The sequence below is a fragment of the Truncatella angustata genome (assembly GCF_020726525.1).
Source record: "Truncatella angustata strain MPI-SDFR-AT-0073 chromosome Unknown BKA67scaffold_4, whole genome shotgun sequence".
In the NCBI taxonomy this organism is placed as follows: domain Eukaryota; kingdom Fungi; phylum Ascomycota; class Sordariomycetes; order Amphisphaeriales; family Sporocadaceae; genus Truncatella; species Truncatella angustata.
The window spans coordinates 2,763,840-2,783,459 of NW_025763384.1; the positions used below are offsets into that span (position 1 = coordinate 2,763,840).

The 19,620-nt window shown below is 50.4% G+C and overlaps 7 protein-coding genes across 7 annotated transcripts; 5 read left to right on the plus strand and 2 right to left on the minus strand.

The window, feature by feature from the left end:
- Positions 1-477: 477 nt before the first annotated feature.
- BKA67DRAFT_517791 (repressible alkaline phosphatase precursor) lies at positions 478-2,229 on the plus strand (the record flags this gene model as incomplete). The annotated part of the gene is made up of 2 exons (XM_046097939.1): positions 478-1,600; positions 1,661-2,229. The coding sequence occupies 2 exons, from the start codon at positions 478-480 to the stop codon at positions 2,227-2,229; spliced, it is 1,692 nt and encodes a 563-aa protein (XP_045958836.1).
- A 1,094-nt stretch (positions 2,230-3,323) lies between these two features.
- Positions 3,324-4,328, plus strand: BKA67DRAFT_535883 (uncharacterized protein; the record flags this gene model as incomplete). Its single annotated transcript, XM_046100077.1, has 3 exons — positions 3,324-3,347; positions 3,498-3,726; positions 3,856-4,328. The coding sequence occupies 3 exons, from the start codon at positions 3,324-3,326 to the stop codon at positions 4,326-4,328; spliced, it is 726 nt and encodes a 241-aa protein (XP_045958837.1).
- Positions 4,329-6,064: 1,736 nt separating this feature from the next.
- On the plus strand, positions 6,065-8,415 carry BKA67DRAFT_592643 (uncharacterized protein; the record flags this gene model as incomplete). Its single annotated transcript, XM_046104858.1, has 2 exons — positions 6,065-6,104; positions 6,236-8,415. 2 exons carry the CDS (start codon positions 6,065-6,067, stop codon positions 8,413-8,415), a joined length of 2,220 nt encoding a protein of 739 aa, XP_045958838.1.
- Positions 8,416-9,406: 991 nt separating this feature from the next.
- Positions 9,407-10,275, plus strand: BKA67DRAFT_283360 (uncharacterized protein). The gene has a single exon (XM_046095959.1). The coding sequence runs from the start codon at positions 9,702-9,704 to the stop codon at positions 10,254-10,256; it is 555 nt and encodes a 184-aa protein (XP_045958839.1). The 5' UTR covers positions 9,407-9,701; the 3' UTR covers positions 10,257-10,275.
- Positions 10,276-13,447: 3,172 nt separating this feature from the next.
- BKA67DRAFT_658859 (uncharacterized protein) lies at positions 13,448-14,849 on the minus strand (the record flags this gene model as incomplete). The annotated part of the gene is made up of 4 exons (XM_046107353.1): positions 13,448-13,845; positions 13,932-14,403; positions 14,465-14,736; positions 14,792-14,849. The coding sequence occupies 4 exons, from the start codon at positions 14,847-14,849 to the stop codon at positions 13,448-13,450; spliced, it is 1,200 nt and encodes a 399-aa protein (XP_045958840.1).
- A 2,285-nt stretch (positions 14,850-17,134) lies between these two features.
- Positions 17,135-18,349, plus strand: BKA67DRAFT_283424 (uncharacterized protein). The gene has a single exon (XM_046095960.1). The coding sequence runs from the start codon at positions 17,350-17,352 to the stop codon at positions 17,881-17,883; it is 534 nt and encodes a 177-aa protein (XP_045958841.1). The 5' UTR covers positions 17,135-17,349; the 3' UTR covers positions 17,884-18,349.
- On the minus strand, positions 18,339-19,271 carry BKA67DRAFT_283481 (Mss4-like protein). The gene is made up of 3 exons (XM_046095961.1): positions 19,158-19,271; positions 18,921-19,109; positions 18,339-18,811 (listed from the first exon to the last, which is right to left on the minus strand). Exons 2-3 carry the CDS (start codon positions 19,077-19,079, stop codon positions 18,509-18,511), a joined length of 462 nt encoding a protein of 153 aa, XP_045958842.1. The 5' UTR covers positions 19,080-19,109; positions 19,158-19,271; the 3' UTR covers positions 18,339-18,508.
- Between the last annotated feature and the right edge of the window lie 349 nt (positions 19,272-19,620).

Here is a 19,620-nt window from a genome sequence, read left to right on the forward strand (position 1 = left end):
ACGTTGTGCTTTGTGTGGGAGCCGTACCACAGACGAAAGAAAGCACACAGAGCAACTGCAGGTTCCGACAGGTTGCTTAACCTAGTCTAGTCTAACCTGGTCTAGGTCTCATGCAGGTTGTCCTTAGCGAGACTGACTTTGGAGCTTGTGATCTCTATCTGTACCTAACAAAGGCAATCTCGCTCTTGTCGAGCGTAATTCTGTGAAGCTTGTTCCTTCAAGTTTACACAACCCCTTGTAGTCATGGTAAGTTGGTTTTGTTTCTCGGGGCCGTGTATCACCTTGCGGAATCTCTAGAGGCCGTTTTCGGGTCAGGTCGATGAGCTCTGCCTCCCCCAGCCTCCCTATCAGCAGACCACGTGAGCATCTCATGGCGAGCACAGAGCTGACCTGCATCATGAACAGCCCTCGCAAAACACGCCGCTGCTGGCCGACGACCGCCGTCGAGAGCGGCGCCGCTCGTCTCTTGACTCTGCCATGACTGATTCCGAAGACGATGCTCTGCGCGGCGATGCCCCTTCCACACACCACGGCCGATCATGGCACCTCCGACTCCGCGAGGCTCTCATCTTCCTATGGGCTTTGCTCGCCACTGCCGGTGTCCTCATACTCGCCATCTGGATGTCGCACAACTCGCAGACACAATTCTCCAAGCCGAGCGGAAAGCGAAACCTCATCTTCATGGTGTCAGATGGTATGGGGCCAGCATCGCTCTCGCTCACACGGTCCTTCCGACAGCACATCGAGGGGCTTGAGTTTGGAGATACCCTGACACTCGATAAGCACTTTTGGGGCAGCAGCCGAACGCGAAGCTCCTCCTCCCTCATCACCGACTCCGCAGCTGGTGCGACAGCCTTCAGCTGTGGGCGCAAGAGCTACAACGGTGCCATCTCCATGCTCCCTGACCATACACCTTGCGGCACAGTCCTGGAAGCTGCCAAGAGAGCCGGCTACACCACCGGGCTTGTCGTCACGACCGATATCACCGATGCCACGCCTGCATGTTTCGCCAGCCATGTTGATGTACGCGAGCAAAACGACGATATCGCACTACAAGAAGTTGGCGAGGGCGCACTTGGCAGGGTAGTCGATCTAATGTTTGGTGGCGGCCGATGTCACTTCTTGCCGAACGGGACGCAGGGCAGCTGCAGAGCTGATGATATCGACGTCGTCTCCATCGCCAAGGAGAAGCACGGCTTCACCTACGTCGACGACCGTGCCGGCTTCGATGATTTCTGGGAGGGCAAGAACGACGTTCCCCTGCCCATCCTTGGACTTTTCGCTCCTACCGACATTCCCTTTGAGCTTGACCGCCGTAACATGAACGAGATCTACCCAAGCTTGAGCGAGATGGCCAAGACTGCCATCAAGGCTTTGGAGAAGGCTACTGCTCACAGCGACAAGGGTTTCTTCCTTATGATCGAGGGCAGCCGAATCGACCATGCTGGACATATCAACGACCCTGCTGCTCAAGTGCGAGAAGTGCTCGAATACGACAAGGCTTTCAAGCATGTTCTGGAATTCCTCGACGAGAGCAAGACCCCCGGTGTCCTGGTGGCAACGAGCGATCACGAGACTGGTGGTCTTTCTGTTGCAAGACGTATGTCACCTCCGCAAGAGCTCCCCGCACATGGCCAATCATACTGATCAAACTGCACAGAAACCAGCATTGACTACCCCGACTACCTGTGGTATCCAGCTGTCCTGGCCAATGCTTCATACTCTTCTCTGTATCTGGCTCACAAGTTGCATCAGCACATCGCAGAAGGTAAGGATCTTTCAGGGAAGATGTTAAAGGCCTATATCAACGAGAAGGTCGTTATTCCGGGACTCGGCATACTCGATGCTTCGGACGATGAGTTGACCCAAATTGCCGAATATCCCATTCTTGCTCAGCAGTACTTTGCCGACATGGTCAGCCGACGGGCTCAGATTGGCTGGAGCTCACATGGCCACTCAGCTGTGGATGTGAACATCTACAGCTCAGGAGGACCCGGCACTGATGCCATCAGAGGCAACGTTGAAAACACTGATGTTGGCAAGTTTCTAAGGGACTATATCGGCGTGGACGTTGAAGCCATCACCGAGGAGCTGCAGAAGAAAATGAACAGAAAGCCCGAATCGACCGATGCCAGTACCGTCAAGGTAGAGCGCGTGGGGCACGATCATTGGGCCGTCCATGAAGATGTTGAGGAGCAATTGGAGAAGGATGGTGTTGAGTCATCCTAAGCCTTTGTCTTCCCTCTTGTGTAGCTCAAACTGTTTTACTATTGCATCGCATTTTAGGGTCTAGGTTTTTTCCATGTCGTTTGAAGGTTCGATGAACAAGCACTTGGAGTCATAGCTGTTTGTATTTGTTCCCACTGTGGGGGACCATATCAATCATATTTAGTCAGCATACAAGATACCCATATCGGATTGGATCTACTCATCAGACCGGCCAAGCCGTTTTGGTTTGGCTAGATATCGCTTGCGACTAGCAATCTCGGTGAAATAGTCTTGCACGCAGCTTCTAGAACATCGAGCACTGGCGTATTTGGCTTCTGTTCTTTTCAGATGAGTATGCTGCGTGTGTCACGAAACTGGCGGTACCCATGTTTCGCGCGCGGCATCTATCCGTTGTGCGTTGCTGGATTTTATGGGACGGTTTTGTTCAGTAAACAGCAACTTGTTAGCACAAAAACTTCGCGCGGTGATTATATCAAAACTAAATGATTTTCCCTCACAACATACATATATTGATTCGGCACTCGACGATGGTCTGGATAGTCTCCACCACACATATACTCAGTAGCATTGATTATGCAGGTTTTAAAATCATATCCTCACAGTCTAGCCAAAGCTGACTATGATGTGGAAGACATAGAAGATAAGAATATAATTATAAATGAAAAGATAAACATAGGCAAGTCAATCGTGTTCCCCAGGTCGTTTGTTCACACGCTTCTGTGTCAGGGGTCCCACGTAGCGAACCCGAATCTCCATGTGGTCACAGCTTGCAGCTTGCTCACAGTCACTTGCTCCTTTCCTCGCATGCCGGCTTGTTATATAGCGACATATACGAGAACGGGGCAGATGAAACTCTGCGGGAAGTGGAAGAAAAGTGAACAATCATCCTGGGACAATATGTTTGATGTGTGCTCATTGGTTTTTTGAGGGGCTTTTTATTTTATTTTCCTACGTTGCTTCTCCTTAGCTGGTCAAGAGAAACATCAATGTCATTTTCCTCGTAGAAAGAAGAGAAAGTTGCAGACATATTTCCGTTGGGCTTTACTGGTGGTTCGTCCTTGTTCTTCGTTGTCACGTCACCGGGTTGCGCCTCGATGACGGGCCAACCTACCTTGAATGTGAGCCGAGTATAGAGACTGAGAGAAAACCCCCAGGAGAGAACCTTGCAGGAACGATGACGGGTTGCTTCCTCTTCTGGATTCTCTCCACTGAAACGATATCTGCCACGAGATCCATCTGTCTCGAGATCACTGCTTGACTATCATTAGGGCGCGGCTTTTTGTGTTTTCGACGTGGTTGTTGCTCGTGGACTGCTACTCCTTGGTTCGCATACCTTGAATAGCGACATCCCATCTTCAAAGGTTGTCCCTGCACCACTCTTGCCATATCGTCGTCTGCGAGTTTTTAGGCGTATTCACATCACAGCCCTTCACCAAGCCTTCACTGACAAAGTGGGAAAAGATTCCGCACGAACAGCCATTGCCCTGTCCGGAGAACGTGAGAAGCCATTTGAACACTTAATCAAAAACGACCACCCCCTCCGCATCGACATCCTTCCTGTGAGTTCCAATTAAAAGAATATTTAATTTTGGCCATCCAACAAGCTCTCAGCTGACCTGGTCGTAGTTCAAGTTATCGAGCAGGCCACAGCTCCCACAGCCCGCCTATTCAATATGTGTCAGTTCATCCATCTGAATGCACTGTGCGGCCACCATCGACCGATTGTCTTGGCCGGGCCCTTCTGCCAAGAGTTAAAGCGGCAGCTCCTGGCCATTTACGGCCCGGTCTACGACTACTACTTGCCCGAGCTGGCGGAACCGGCTTCCATTCCGTTCCGGATGGACCCGGCGACCTGCGAGCCCAACGCGACCAACACGTTCGTGGTCTGGATGTGGTGCGGCTGGGAGTGCCGCAACAGCTATGACGCCACGGGTGCCATCGAGATACAGTTTGGGGGCGGCGCTTGGAATGCACCGGTCGCTGCGCCGGTACGTGCCCTTGGTGAGCCGGGTGCTGTGTTTGGTGTTGAGAGGGTTGGTGTGGGCTGGCGGGACCAGCAGGGGCCAGCCTGGAGGGATATCGAAGGAAACGGCTGGTGAAAGCAGGGCGGCCCTGCTGTGGTGCATATGGATGGTTAATCAGTTGGATGATGATCAGGCTCGAAGTGAAAAGGAGCCTTGATACTCGTTGCTCTTCTCAGGTCAACTTGGAGAAGACGGCGTGGTAATTTCCCAACGCCTTGTCAACTCTGTTACTCGTAAGGCTCATGCCAACCACAATGTTTCAGTGACTCCTCGGTGAGTTAGCAATAAGCTTGTTCTTTGAGCCGCTAATGAATAAATCGTCCATTCGCTCAACCCAGTTGCTATTCCTTTCGCACATCACCTTTCCACACAGTCAATTTTAACCGCGTCCAACGAGCTCTCGCAACTACGGCGGTGACCTAAGCCTCCCTGACAGTCGCTTAACCAGCATTCCCCGGTGGCCGTCCTGATACCTTCGAGCTGCCTAACCAACTAACCTCTTTGCTGCTCGTGGCTGTGGTACGTCGTTGATCTGTGTCATCAGCTCTCCGAGTCTTCTTTGGGCACACTGAACCTGAAGTAACACTGATATTCTCCGGCCTACCCGAATAAGGCAGCAATGTAGGGCTTCGAAAAGAACCAGTTCTCCAATAACCCAGCTTCAAAGTCGCCTCACATAGGAAAGCCGCTAGAGCAAATCAGATATCGAATGGGATTTCCTTTTCACTCCTTTCTTTCTCTTTTTGCTAGCCACTGTTGCAAGGTCATCTATCGCCTCGAAATGGTCAGTCTGAGCAGATGTTGCCGTCGAACCGCACACTGGAAAGCAGCATGGACTGTGATGTTGCAGCTGCCTGTGCAGCCAGGGCTAATTACGTGCGTTACGACTCAAAGTCGTGGCTATCTTCCATGTCTTCTGGATTTCATATGTTATACTCTCGGTATTCTGTACTCCGAAATTCTTTTATTCTCTCTCTTTTGGTAAGTATTGATGAGTGAGTCTACGTGAGCGAGAAGCTGGAGACAATGGATCTATTACTCAGCGGTCTTGTATACAGCCAGTGAACATAGCATACTGTTGATCACCGGATCGTTGGCGTTAAGCATGCGACTTCCGGGAACAGACTTTTGCGTGCTAGATTATGATGATAGTTGGTATGTATTGTACGGGAAAGTAGCACTTGGGCAGATTTGGAAAGAGTGGCGTTGATGTCGCCTGGGGTGAGTTTATCGAGTATCAACTTATTCATATCGTCTCATACAACATGAAGATTGTGCATGAATGAGTAATCCGTAAGTTTGAAGCATAAACGGCTGTTCGGTTGCCAATTTCAATGGCAGCGTCTCAGGAGAAAGTAGAAGTCTAGATAGACTTGTGGCATAGAAAACAAAAGACTACGGCTTCGCGAAATACAAATGGAGCAATGGTACAACAAGAAAGTATGACATTGGTCTCGTGGGGGCCACAACTCGCTAAGGTTAGAGACGCTAGAGCTCCGGCCAGCTCCAGCGGGGTTAGTGCTCGTTTCCGACCCACCGGCCACTGTGAGCGGGACACCAGATGGAGAGAGCTACAGTGATGCTACAGTACTTACTAACCTTAAGTAGTACCTAGCCAAGTAATATGGGCAGGGGGGTCACAGACGCGGCTGCGCTCGCTTGGTGACGCCGGTTGGTTGCGCGAGGGCGAAGGTTTTTGGAACAGCACCAGGAGACAGGAACGCAGCCGTGAACCTGAACCAGCACAAACCCCGATGCAGTTGTAACATCAATCTTCCGCGTCGCACAATTCCCAGCACAGGCGCGCAACCATGGTCGGCAAAGTTAGCGAGCGTGTCCTCCTACGGGAAGGTGAGTCCCCTTGTTGCTGTTTCGTCGCATTCCATCGCCAGATTGTCCCCCTGTTTGGTCTTGGTGTTGAGGCCCGCCGAACCCTCTGCTCTCTGTTGCCGGCATGGAAGCTTACTGGCGGCGCCAACTAGGACTCGAGAGGACCGACAATGGCATGAAGCAGACCAGCTGGCCCGACGTGCCTCCCATCAACCAGAAGAACTACTACACCGAGTACATGAAGCGGGATGACCAGGTCCTCGCCCTGCGATTGCAAGCCGAGGCCACGCGAGATCGTCTCGTGCAGAGTGCTAAAGACCGCGATCGGGCTCTCGCGCGCAACGGAAATGCCGAGGTCCCCCTGGCCTTGCCCGATGCCGACCAAGATGAGGCCGCCGCAGTTGACCCCGATGCCATGCTTGACCCGAGCAAGATCATCGTCATCCATCCCGGGAGCCAGAACCTGCGGATCGGCTTTGCGAGCGACGCCCTGCCCAAGACCATTCCCACCACCCTTGCCACCAAGTTCCCCCAGACCGAGTCGGAGATCCACGAAGCAATCCCCCGACGCAAGTTCGAGGGCAAGAGCCAGGACGACATCTACGGGGAGGAGTGGTCCAAGAAGTACCAGAAGCAGTGCAGCGACTTGAAGGTCGACATGCGCGCCAACAAGCGCAAGGTCTTGCCAAACTCCAAAGAACTGGTTACCAACTACAATCGCAGGACCGAGCCCGAGAAGATACCCACACACAACGATCCCTTGCAGATCGAGTGGACAGACATCGCTACCTTGGAAGACCCCGAGTCGCCAGCTTCGGCCTTCCTCGGCCAGGCCGCCCTCAGGGTCCCGGACGACTCAAACCCAAAGTTCAAGCTGTGGTGGCCGATACAGCATGGCTGGCTCAACGAGGATGAGTACGCCACGGCAGAGCACCTATACGACGACTTCGAGACCTTGTTAGACAAGGCCATCAGACAGGAGCTGGGGCTGACCAAGAACAGCACATGGAAGGAGTACAGCTGCGTCTTCGTAATACCTGATCTCTACGACAAGCGATACGTCGAGGCAGTCCTGAAGTCATGCATGACCTGGTTCGAATTCAAGAGGATATGCTTCATCCAGGAGAGCATTGCGGGCTCTTTCGGTGCTGGCTACACCCAGGCTTGTGTCGTCGATGTTGGAGCTCAGAAGACTTCAATTGCCTGCGTCGAAGACGGCCTTATGATTGAAGACTCACGCATCAACATGAAGTATGGCGGCTACGATGTCACCGAAACATTCATCAAGATGATGCTTTACGACCAGTTCCCTTACCAAGAGATCAACCTCAGGAGGCGCTACGACTTCTTGCTTGCCGAAGAGCTCAAGATGAAGCATTGCACCATGTCTCAAGCCAACATCTCGGTACAACTCTACGAATTCCACCTCCGTGCACCTAATCAACCTACCCACAAATACCAGTTCAAGACCTACGACGAGGTTATCCTAGCTCCCATGGGCTTCTACGACCCTGCAATCTTCGACAACAGCACCAAGCTTCGCGGCCGCAGGAAACTCATCGATCGCTCGTACAATGCCTACGATGTCCAGGTGCCCGACGACCCCCAATCAGCGGCACAACTCGCTATACTGGCATTAGTCCAACCGTCCGTGGCCGAATCGTCTGTGCCCTCAAATGGAATCAACCCGTCGGATCCCAACGTTGCCACACCCAGCAAGGAGAAGCCGGCATTCAACTTCCTTGCACGAGCAGAGGGCACGCCGATGGGTTCGACGACTGCCAGCCCCGCGCCTGAAGGCGCCTCGACTCCGGTACCGCCGCCGTTCGTCTTCGGTAACAGCGGCACAGCTACTGGGACCGACTCACCCGCTCCTCCGGGCCCCAATGGCAGGAATGGGACCTCGCCTGCTCCGCCGGGCATGTTCGTCGATGCACAGGTACGGACAGCAAAGCAGATTGCTGACGAGAGAGATGCCGTCCTGCCTGTGGCGCCTCTCGATATTGCCATTTTGACTTCTATTCAGAATGCGGCTAGAGGCGACGAGAAGAAGCTTCGTGACTACTTGGGTTCTATCATGGTCATCGGTGGCGGCTCAAAGACACCACTGTTTACACAAACGCTCGAAGAGAAACTAAGGGCGAGACGACCGGATTTGTTCGACCGTATTCTGGTGTCCAGAAGTGCTAGAGATATGGACGAGCAAGTCGTTGTGTGGAAGGGTGCGAGTGTCTTCGCGAAGCTTGGCACCAACGATAGTTGGATCACACCTTACGAGTTTGAGCGACTCGGTAGCAGAATTTTGCATCACAAGGTGCTCTGGGCTTACTAGAGGCAAAACCAGGATGCCCTCTGAATGCATTGTAGACAAGACCAAAAAAAGAAAAGAAAAGGACATTTGAAAGTAGCGGTTCATGATGGTCAAAGCAGCGCGCGCTATGAAACACATCGTAATTTGATCAGGATGGAGTGGAATTTCCTGGAGGGCGTTAAGGGACTGGGGATTAGGAATCTGCTATATCAGTAACGGCTCACGAAGACTAGATTGGGAGTTCGATTTTCACTTGGAGAAATCGATGACATCAAAAGCCTAGAAAGCGTGACTCAATCGATAAAGAAAGTTTCGGACCTCGCCCAGCCTTGAAGAGATAAGAAGTTTGGTGTTGCCATACCCCGGATTGGTGCCTCGTCGTTCAAATAGATGTTGCTTGTATGCCCAAAGCACAGCCTTTTGTCACTCATACATAGTCTAGTATAACACCAGAAGCGAAGGTTGGCCATAACTCGACGACGGAACGTCGCATGCTTACAATTCTTCTGCGGGCATCACGAAGACAGCGTCGCAAAATCTATATAAAAGTGGTCCTATACGCAAATGATACATGACTACTTTGTCTTTTTTCTCTGTCTTTCTTGCTACGGTGGGCAGGCTACTTCTGACTAATTGTGATTGAGTTGCTACGTAGTCTAGACTAAATCGACATTCTTTGCGAGAGTGAATAATGAAGCAGAGAAATTGCATGCACATTTAAAATGCTACTTACATACAGAGTATATACATATTAAATCATCTGTCTCGTAATTTTATTCTTTCTTCATGTTCACCAACTAAACTCGGGGCTGATTAGTGACATCACATCACCGAGAGCTGGAAGAGACCACTGGTGTTTAGTTCACCTGTCAAGGGGTTGTAGCGCCCCTGCCCAGTACCGGAAGCTCCACAACCCGCGAAGCTGGCAAATGACAGACACAATAGTACGGGCACCTTCTCTTATTTGTTTCGTCGTTTCCCATTGCTCTTCCAGCTTTCCCCTACCCTTAATAGACCTTTACCGATATGTTGTAGGATAAATAGAACTTTGAGTACCACTTCCATTGACGTTGAATCGGCTTTGCTATCACAGAGTGTCAGAACCAGTAACCATTGCGAGCGACTGCGCCATCTCCCGTACCTGCTCTTGCTAGGGTAGCTCTTTCCATACATACTTAGCCCGTGACCACCGATCTGAGTACTTCTCGAGGTTTCGACCTCGGACTCAACTTCTTATCGGCCACTCTCTTCCCATTCAGCTACTTACGCCTGACTTCTCCGCAGTCATTTGCTCCTCATCTCGCAACATGGCTACCGAGATCACCATTCGCCCTCCTCTTAGTGAAGAGCTGTCTAAGCCTGACTCAGAGTGGTTCTGCCGGACATGGGCCGTCGCGCACTCAACGCTCTCCATGTGGCGGTCCTCGAGGAACGTGCGTATCACCTACACGGACCTCAAGAACGGTTCCGTCGACGATCTCGTCGAGTACGAGAAGAAGGGCTCCCTCAAGACCGTCGCCGGCGTCGACACGGACCTGGGGAAGGGCGACTGGAAGTGGCGCGGCAAGGGCCTGCTCAAACTGATCACGTCCGAGTGGAAGGTGCTCGGCTACGGCCAGCTGCCCACGGGCGAGGACGGCCAGGTCGAGCGGTGGATGGTCATATGGTTCGCCAAGACCATGTTCACCGAGGAGGGCATGGACATCCTGACGGAGCGCAAGGACGGGCTGCCGCAGCAGACCCTCGAGACCATCAAGAAGGGGCTTTTGGAGCTGAAGGACGCCCCTCATCTGGTGAAGCTGGTGGAGGAGAAGATGCAACCTGTAGAGGTCAAGCTACCCTGGATATTAAGCGATTCTTAGGAGAATGCGCGGCAGGGATGCGTGATGTACGACGAGGCTACGGATGAATGGGGCATTGGAAGGCCCGATGGGAAAGGAGATCTGTTTGTCTGGTGTTGTGAGGCGCAGCGATTTGTGCCTCGTGGTCACTATACCTGGGCTCAAAGGGTCTGGGAAGCGGACGCTGCTGCCAGGAGAATATTTTGGCGTGGTGTAATGCGAACTCGATGAACATGGACGCCGTACTTACCATCTTCCTCTGTATGATGTACTATGTTACTACATATAATCTTGTGTAAGCGGCTGTAGACGCTGGGCACCATGTCATATTTATATCTATTATTCTAGGGTATGTGGTTGCTTTGCATGCCCAACCGAACGTCCCAAGTGACGGGCCTGTAGAGACACGGATTTACTGACTTGTTATAACTTCCAGGCCGTCAAGCGTTTACCCCCAGTCGTGATAGCTGCTACCCGTGTAAAGGCCGCGTTTTTGTTGTTGTGTCGGCTACACAGGGGCTCCTTGCCCCGGCCTCAAGCCGTCTTGTGACTAGCGATGAATGCCACTCGACAGGATAATGATTTTATAGAGTATTCCTGAACGCACCACACCGTATCATATGTTTGCATGATAATACAGGAAATATCCGAAGAAAGAATAGACGCATACGAATGAGTAAATCTTGCGAATCGGACAAAATAATTTAGACCGCGTTTGAGCAATTCCTTCCCCTTCGTATCATCTATTCACTGACAGGTTTCCAGGTGCTAATATAGCATTATCCAATATCGTAGCCAGCACCCCTGTTTCTTAAGTAATGACATTGACGAGCGGCTTCGCCGGGCTTTTCATAAGAGGCTACATGCTTTTCAAGTACTGAAATATGTCCTTGGGGTTAGTACTCGACTATAGCTTAAGCGCAACTGTTTTCGGACATGGTTAGTTCATAGAGCAATCATATGATTTACTTAGTCTAGCGATAGATGTGCTTTGAGCTACGCATCAACTTCCAGTTGCTACTTGAACTCATTAGGATATTAGTTAAGAAAGAATTTTTTTTATGGAGATGAATCCCGAGTATAGGTGAATTTGAGATCGAAGGTTGTGCAAACGGCTAGCGCTCAAGAATGCCAGGGCTCGCTGAATGAATTATGATGAACCCAAGTAGTCATCGAAATAGCAGACAGCACGGAGATCATTAACTCCACTGAGAACAACTTAGCGCACATTTTCTAGATGGCATCATTAATAGAGCAGTCCTGATTGAGAGCCCCCCCGTCTTGGAGGTTCTGGTGTTCTAGTGGCCCGCGAATGTGCCGACGGTCAGCGCCACTTTCAGGCCACTAGGACAAGGAGCACATGAAGAACCTGTTGAGAAATATCGTGACTACTAATCGAAGAGGAGACCCTCCGATCATTCCGTGAATTGGTGGGCCCACGATTTTCACGCCAACGCACGAAATTAGTGAGTTTGTAAAATAGCTGGAATAATTATATTCTCAAATAAGAACAGTGCCGATAACACAGTTACAAATTTGCCTCTGTGGCGCAATGGTTTAGCGTGGGTAATTCCCTGACATACACGTCCAACTCAAAAAACTAATGATCGAATAGGCGTCAGACTGTAAGTCTCCATCACAACTTCGGTTGTTGGAATCGTATCACTAATTCTCCCTCAGTCTACCATGTGGTTTATCTGAAGGTTGCGGGTTCGACTCCCGCCAGAGGTTCAATACCTTATAACAAATTCTCTTTTTTTCCTTTTTTTGCTCATATCGTCTTTTTGCCCACTTATTTTATTTTAATGGCAATGCACACACGTATGTTTGGCAAGTTGACGACTGAGTTCGGGCGAGAGGGGTTGCACACGACATTGAGAACACAGCTATAAGAAGAGAAGGGTACCCAAAAAGGAAGGTATAGTACGAAAGGAGGGACGTTAAGAGCAGAGAAAGCCTTACACGATACGAAGTTTAGCATCTGCAGGCGTTAACTAACAGGAAGAATGTTCGCTAAGGCTATCATTCTTCTAGCACTTCGCCAGTATGGGACTTTCGTGTCCCACCCGCTTCACCTCGTCGCCGACTCCTCGACTGGATCTAGATGGGCGAGATAATATGGCTCAACCGATTGCTGTTTCTAACTGGCTCCTGGGCTTCATAATAGTCTGATTATCCCAACACTATGAACCACCTTGTGTACTGCCATATTCTGACACTGTATACTGCTCAGTCATAGCTAAGGTTTGCATTTCAGTATGTCGAGACCCACGGATTCGCGGCTACGAGAGTATACAAATAGTGAAAGCACCCGACATCGCACGTTTACGAGACTTGAATTCATGCGTACTCCAGACCTGGTATTTGAAGATGTTTTGCACTTTGGTGGCCATCTCCCTTGGCTTGCTTAAACGCTTTGCTCTCCTGAAAACCTCCCGTGCCATGGCTTTCTGGCGCCCAGCTCCTAGTTGCATGGTCTTTGCCATCGTGATTTCCAAAATATTGTAATCTAATGCTGTTCCAAGCGTTGTGCTGTTTAGCACTGCGACTACGAGCTTTCGAAGCTACCTATCTAGGCTTGCCCGCTCCGATTTAGGGATTGACGAAGCGAGTGAGCCACCAAAAGAAGTAGATTGTACGAAAATCATGATGCTCCCGTCAATAATGAATGCCTAACTACTTGCTTGGAAAACCCTAGCTCAGTAATCAAGAAACAACCACGGTGTTTTATATCTCGGTACGCACACCAACTCATCTTGTGGGACGGTCCCGGTGGCTGGCCGATAACTGGTTCCAGTCGCTCCGATCGCTCTCTCTGCTTCAAAACCCTCCTGAATATCCCAGACTGGTGCACCGAGAGCACCCGTATCAGCCCACCAAAGACTTTTGATTGACGGATAGCGTGAAATGTTCCAGTTGTGAGTACTGGTGTCGTGTGTGAGATCTTGTACTCACCCCCCTGCTGTGGCGTTTGCCACAAAGCTGCTGGCCTCCAATATTGCCTACGTCCTTTTTGCAAACTGCACTGCATAGTGTAATATCAATTCAATACACCTGACAAACCGTTAAGGATCTCCCATAACTCCTTTCGCCCAAACATATAGATAGATTGCCTCTCACATGCCGTCCTAGGTTCGTTTCCCGATATGGGGCTCATGGTCCTCTTGGGTTCATTACGCTTATATAATGAGCACACCCAAGCCTTGTGATTTTCAAGCCGCAGCTTGTGGCGGGACCAATGTGACAAATCCTTGAGGTGCGGCGGCAACAGGAGCCGGTGCGGGAGCAACAACCGCAGAGGGGAGAACAGGAGCGACCTCGGCTGGTGCAGCCTCGGGCGCAGCGGTCACAGCCGGTGCTACGGTGGCTTCTGACGCAGCAGCGGGCTCTGAAGCTGCTGCCGCCACAGATGATGAAACCAGAGCTGCCGATGATGATGACTGAGCAGCAGCAGCATCCCCATTTTTGCCGTCCCCCTGGCCCTTGTTGGCGTTATTGTCGTCACCATTTTTCTTGCCATTTTTATCATTGTCACCCTTGTTCCTATTGTTATTGTTGTTGTTATTGTTATCGTCCACGATGATGGTAACATCATTGATGATTACAGCACCTGTGACACTCGGAGTCAGTATTTAGTCGTTCTCGCGATAAGCCGAGCATGGGAAAGAGAACACGACAAAAACAAAACCCGCTTACCGGCTTGAGCCGCGGCCAACTGCTCAAACGAACCAAAGACCTGCGCAGCCTGGAGCTGGAAGAAAGCGTTCGACTGTGCACAATCGGTAAGGAAGGCACCCGTGTCTTCGATGAAGAGGTTGTTCTGATTCGGCAGGATGATGGACGCCGGGTCGGCAAAAACCTGATTGATCTTGGGGGCCTGAGCGCCAGCAGGAAGGATGAGGCTCTGATTTAGCTGGCCGAAAGGGGCATTGGGGTCAAAGGCTGAGATCTGCGGTGCAGCAGTGGGCGCAGAGAGAATACTAGCACCGCCTATGACAACTGGTACCGATGGGGCCGCAATAGTCATAGTAGCTGCTTCAGATACCATGACGACGATCTCAGACTCAGGCTTGCCATTGTCAGCAAGGAGCTGCTTGATGAGGTACCGGTTCGATGCGCCCTTCGATCGCTGGTCAACCAGGGTCTGCACGGTTACAATAACTGTGTTCTAATTTGGCAAGTTAGCATAGATGAATGTGAAGTTCAGGTGGAGAAGCTATGCTACTCACCACTTGGCTAAAGCGAGCCTTGAAGTGGTTGACACGAATGTTGTTCTTGATCTGTTCCAGCTGAGTCACAAGAGCTACTTCCGCCTGAACAAGAGCAGCAAACTCTTGCTCAATGATCTGCTGCTGTGCTGCAAGCTGTTCCAAGTTTTCTTGCACGACAATGATGTTGGTCTCCTGGACCTCCTGAATGATGGTCAATGGGCTTCTCCTCTGAGCCCTTGATTTCCACCTCAATCCTCGTTCAGTAGGGGGCTGAAGGTCGACTGTCGGTGCTTCGAAGGTTGTTAATTCATATTCCAGGTTGCAAAACTGTTCTCGTGCTCTTACCAGAAGTAACCAATGATGAAAGACCCAAAAGGCCAGCGGATATATGTATCAGCTGCATGATGATGATTGAAAAAGCACTCTTCAAGAGGCAAGGAAGAATAAACAAACCCTATCGAAGGACTAGAGAGTAAAAGTAAAGTAATATTATCGTAAAGAATAATGCTGCCTCTAGGGCGCTTTTGAGAAATGAAAGAATGTGATATGGAAGAGAAGGAGGAAACAAATCATACGATGCGCGATAAGAAGATCTTTACCTGCGAAAGGACTCTTTCGTTTTTATACTTGCCTGAAGATCGTCGTAGACGATGTCTTGATCCCACCGGATGATGTGCCATCCGCCCGGTATTCAGATCTTGGCGAAGCGGCTCCTCAGTCCTACCAAGGTGTCAAGCCTTATTTCCCACGTTATATTAAGCTTTTTTAAAGATGGAACCAGTGCAAACGCACTCCTTGAGACCGGCACCATCAAGCATCTAGGACGGAGTTCTTGAATTGTCATCACGGTGTTTCTGGTTTTCTGTAACGACTACAAGCTGCCCGAGCTTAGCCGCGGCGCGATTGATTGTATCCTCTACATGCAACCCCGTGAAGTATTTGAGATAGTCCCGGCATTGGGAGATATGGGGTTGGCAGTCATCGGATGCAACTTTGCGACGAATCATCTGAAAGAGATTAGGATGGCAGTTTCTGACAGGAGCATCCGTGCCTTCGGGCTTTGCCAAGAGCGGTAGCGACAAGGGTTCACTCACCAATGGGGCGAGCATGCTACCCTTGTTGGAGACAGAGAACAACAGGGTTCTGAGAAGACATGAGACCCACGCGAAACGAGCTCCTTCAAGAGCCTCAACAGGCATTATGCACCAGCCGGATCAAGTGAACAGAATTGCGTGCTTCTTAAACAACTGTGCATGACCATCATCGAACGTTTTGCTCGAATGAAGAAGTTAATAGTGACGCCTTCCTGGGTTGGTGAGATCTAAAGGCACGGATTTCGCAAAATATCGAAGTAACGACAGGGCTTCTTGGTACGACCGACAAGCTCATGCTTACAAGTGTGTTCTGACACCGAAGATAGAGTATAATTACGGCGTCCACATCTCAGAATGTCAAACGGCACGAGATTGACAAGTGGATACTGCCTGATAACTCTATTCTCTGGACCCTGGAGAAACAGGATAATCTGGCAGGCCATACAATCTGTCCTTACTGGTGGGTGCAAAGACATGGATGGGAAGGAGGTTCACCTAAGTGCGGACACCGGTCATATACGCCAAATCTAGGTTGTTGTCCAAATGCCGAAACAAGAGTGGCTGTGTAAGTATCAGTCTTTTCCAAGAATGAAGTTTACGAAACGTGACATGGGCGGATCAAGTGAAAGGGTTTGTGGTTGTAAAAACATGTTATGAAGCTTGCTTGACAGATCCGCCAAATCGACACATTGTCCTGTTCTCATAGCTTGATCGGATCAAGGTCTTGTAATGACCGTTTCATACCTTATTACTGGTCTACCTTACTCTTAGATATCTCAACGTTTTTGAGCTTATGTTCCTATTCCACGGAGTCCACAGACTATGACGGCTTGAGCAAGTGTCGCCCTTAAATGTCCACGGGTCCTCGTGAAACAATGGGTTGTTTGAAGAAGTTTGTAGACAGTAGTTATTGGTGACAGTCCCACAATCGTTATACGTTCTCCAGCATAGATGTGGTTGTTGGCATACATCGCTCCGCTCTAATCGAGCGTTCAGTTGGCGCTTTGATATCCTGAGAAGGGAATGTTGTTGAGCAAATTCAACTCAGTAGAACGGCATCGCTGACTCCGTTGGTTGGAAGTCCAGCTGCTGACCTGTAGAAAATTATTTCGAACTTTCCGGATCTGTGCCGTGAGATTTTAGCGGTCAGGTAGGAGCCAGATGGAGGGTACAGTATAATCTTTGTTGATACCACCAGGACTGTCCGTGGCGGTCCAAAGAGTTCTAGATCTTCCCCACATCACGAACATGTTGTGTAGTCGACTGCGAATTCCGAGGCATGTCCTAAGTCTGCCCAGCCGGCAAACTAGGAACATTTTAGTGTTGATCAGTGGGTGAACATACCTCTTGCTTGCATTAGTGATGTGCCGACTAGCCCATGATAGCGCTTGAATATTCGCTCGCGAAAAGAAATCGGGGTCAAGTTCGACTGAGGGTGTTTGCTATTCAGGGTCCTACCCAGTGACGTCTTTGTGCATGGGGGCTGCGTTCTGGGGCTATCGGCGCCCCCGCACCATCTACCCCACACAATGGGCCCAATAGCTGTGAGCGATAGTGGAGATGACGATGCTTTCAATGGCCACCTCGGCGTAATATTTACGGTGGGCAGTGGGGTTATATGTGAGCTTAGATTGAAAGACGTCCCTTTTTACCGCTGTCAACCGTTCAACAGGTTTCCTGCAGTTCACAACATTTCATACACCTAGACCTCAGTTGCTATTCATCACTAAGGCCAAACGATCGAAACTACTATAACCAAGATACCTTCGTACAATTACATCTAAAGCTGCGGAGAATATTATAAACAACATGGGTTTGTGGAGAAGGAAACCATCAGCGAGCTCTTCCGAGGGCAGCAATCTATCAGGCACAGTAACGCCTGTCAACAGCGAAGAACAGGAGCTCAGCAAGACCACGTCACGTTTCTCCAGGACATTTGGATGGTCAAGCAAACCGAAAAAGCCAAAGCCGGCCCCAGAAGACCCCGTGCTAGACCGGCCATTCACACAACAGAATCTTGAGCACCAAGCATTGTTCGAGAACTTTACATTCAACTTTGGCAGGCGTAAATTGAGTCACGGAGGCCGAAGCACAACGAGCGGCATCAGTCCAAGCGCCTCTAGGAATACTAGCGTGGACTCCAACAAGCTGCCATTATTATATCACGACCAACACTACGGCGACCGGAGGGATACGCATCCCAAGTTCAGCAACTCGCTAGCCAATGAGGCTCCCAAGGAAGTGCCGGGGGAGGAGTCGGATGGTGACATTCGAGAGCACCTGACGATCGCAGCACCAGGCCCACCGTTCGATACATTGTCAACTCGCAGAAATCTCAGTTGAGAACTGCCATTTCAAGGAGTGATACGTTATATAAGCGCCCTGCCTGGTCAAATAAGTGATCATCCAGTTAGAGCTTCTTATTTCAAACCAAAAAATAAATCCCACCACACGAAGGTGGATACCCATCTATGGGGGGAGCGGAGTCGGCCACACAACCAGATTGATGCATGATTTCACGATCAGGGGCAGAGCTCCTTTGCTACATTCAAAAGCTGAGCTATGCTTCCCACACAAAGCAGGATTAGAAACGTCCAGCTGTATGAATTGTTCTTGGTGTATTCTCATGGGAAAAGTTCGGCGTTTGGAGCCCCCTCTATGATTTACGATAAGTCATGACGAGGCTGAGTCGTTGATCGTCAGATTTTGTACAGTACTGGTCTTCAGATGAGAAATGTTTACCAGCTTGTATTGTAGTCCAGGATATCTCAGCACTATAATATTCCGTTTTCAGCCCTTTCGGTATACGTTCTCGGCAACGCCAAGTCCAGGGTAGCTTAACATCAATAGAGAGAGAGAAGGCTTAGCATGTTTCCCATACGGATGCACCCTTTTTTCTGCTCCTCCTATTTACGATACTAGAACCCCCAAAGCTTCTTGTTGGCCAAAACCGTACCACTGAATTATCCTACAAGCCCAAATCAGCCATCGTCTGCGCCGACAGGACAAACTCCCTGGAGCCCTCCACCTTTGCCACCCACTCCTCCCTGTTCTTGCAGAAGAACTCGAACCTAGGCTTCAGCCCCGCCTTGTCCCCGTCTATTATGCCCGTGGGCACGACGGCCATGACACCCTTGCGCCTCGTGGCCTCGTTCCTGACACGCGAGCCGCAGATGCTGCAGAAGGACCGCTCAAGCGTGCTTCCCGAGAGAGGCGAGCCGTCCACGTACGTCTTCAGGACGTCGGGCGGCGTGACGGTGTATTCGAGTTGCTTTTTATGGGATGTCAGTATGCGTCTTGGGAGGGAGATGTGTTTTTAGGGGAGGGCGAAGGAAAATGAAAATGAAAAAGAAAGATAAAGAAGAGGGAAAATAACGTACCTCGGGCTTGAATGCAGCGACAGAAGCGAGTATGGTGCCTGTGCTCTTCTGGCATGAGATGCAGTGGCATAGGTTGGTGAAGAGGGGCTCGCCGGCGATCTTGAGTTGGATTGCCCCACAGAGGCAGGAGCCTGTCCTCTGGGTTGTCGAGGTTGCCATGTTTTCCTGAAAGAGTGTATTCGGAGACGTCTTCAGGTCTTTAGGATGATATGACATTATCGAGAAATTGGGTCGGACCTTATAGGGGAATGTATATATAGTTATGACTCGAACCGATGCACCAAGAGGGGGGCTGGTGCCTGGGCGGGTCTTGGTCTGGCAATCGAGACGTAGGGCTCATCTAACATCAGCGACGATTGAGCTGTCAATGGCGCTAAGCCTTACGTTAATTGTGCTAAAATAATGACTGAATCGTATCGAAAGTGATGGAAGTAGGCACTGAGATTATATAGGGTTCCCCCAGATGCCTGTCGGTTTAGGTAAGCGCTTCGTTCCATGAGTAAACTCTATATCGGGGGGTCCACACCGTGGGATCGTTTGCCCGGACGATTAATTTCAGTTGCAATTCCAGGGCGCAGGACGATTGCTACGCCCATTCATCTTAGTGCTTTTTGGTCTAAGACTCTGGTCTTATTGAAGGCTACTTTCTGCAATGCGATTTTCCTGACCCAGGCAATGGTGGTTCAAGCAGGCACCCGTT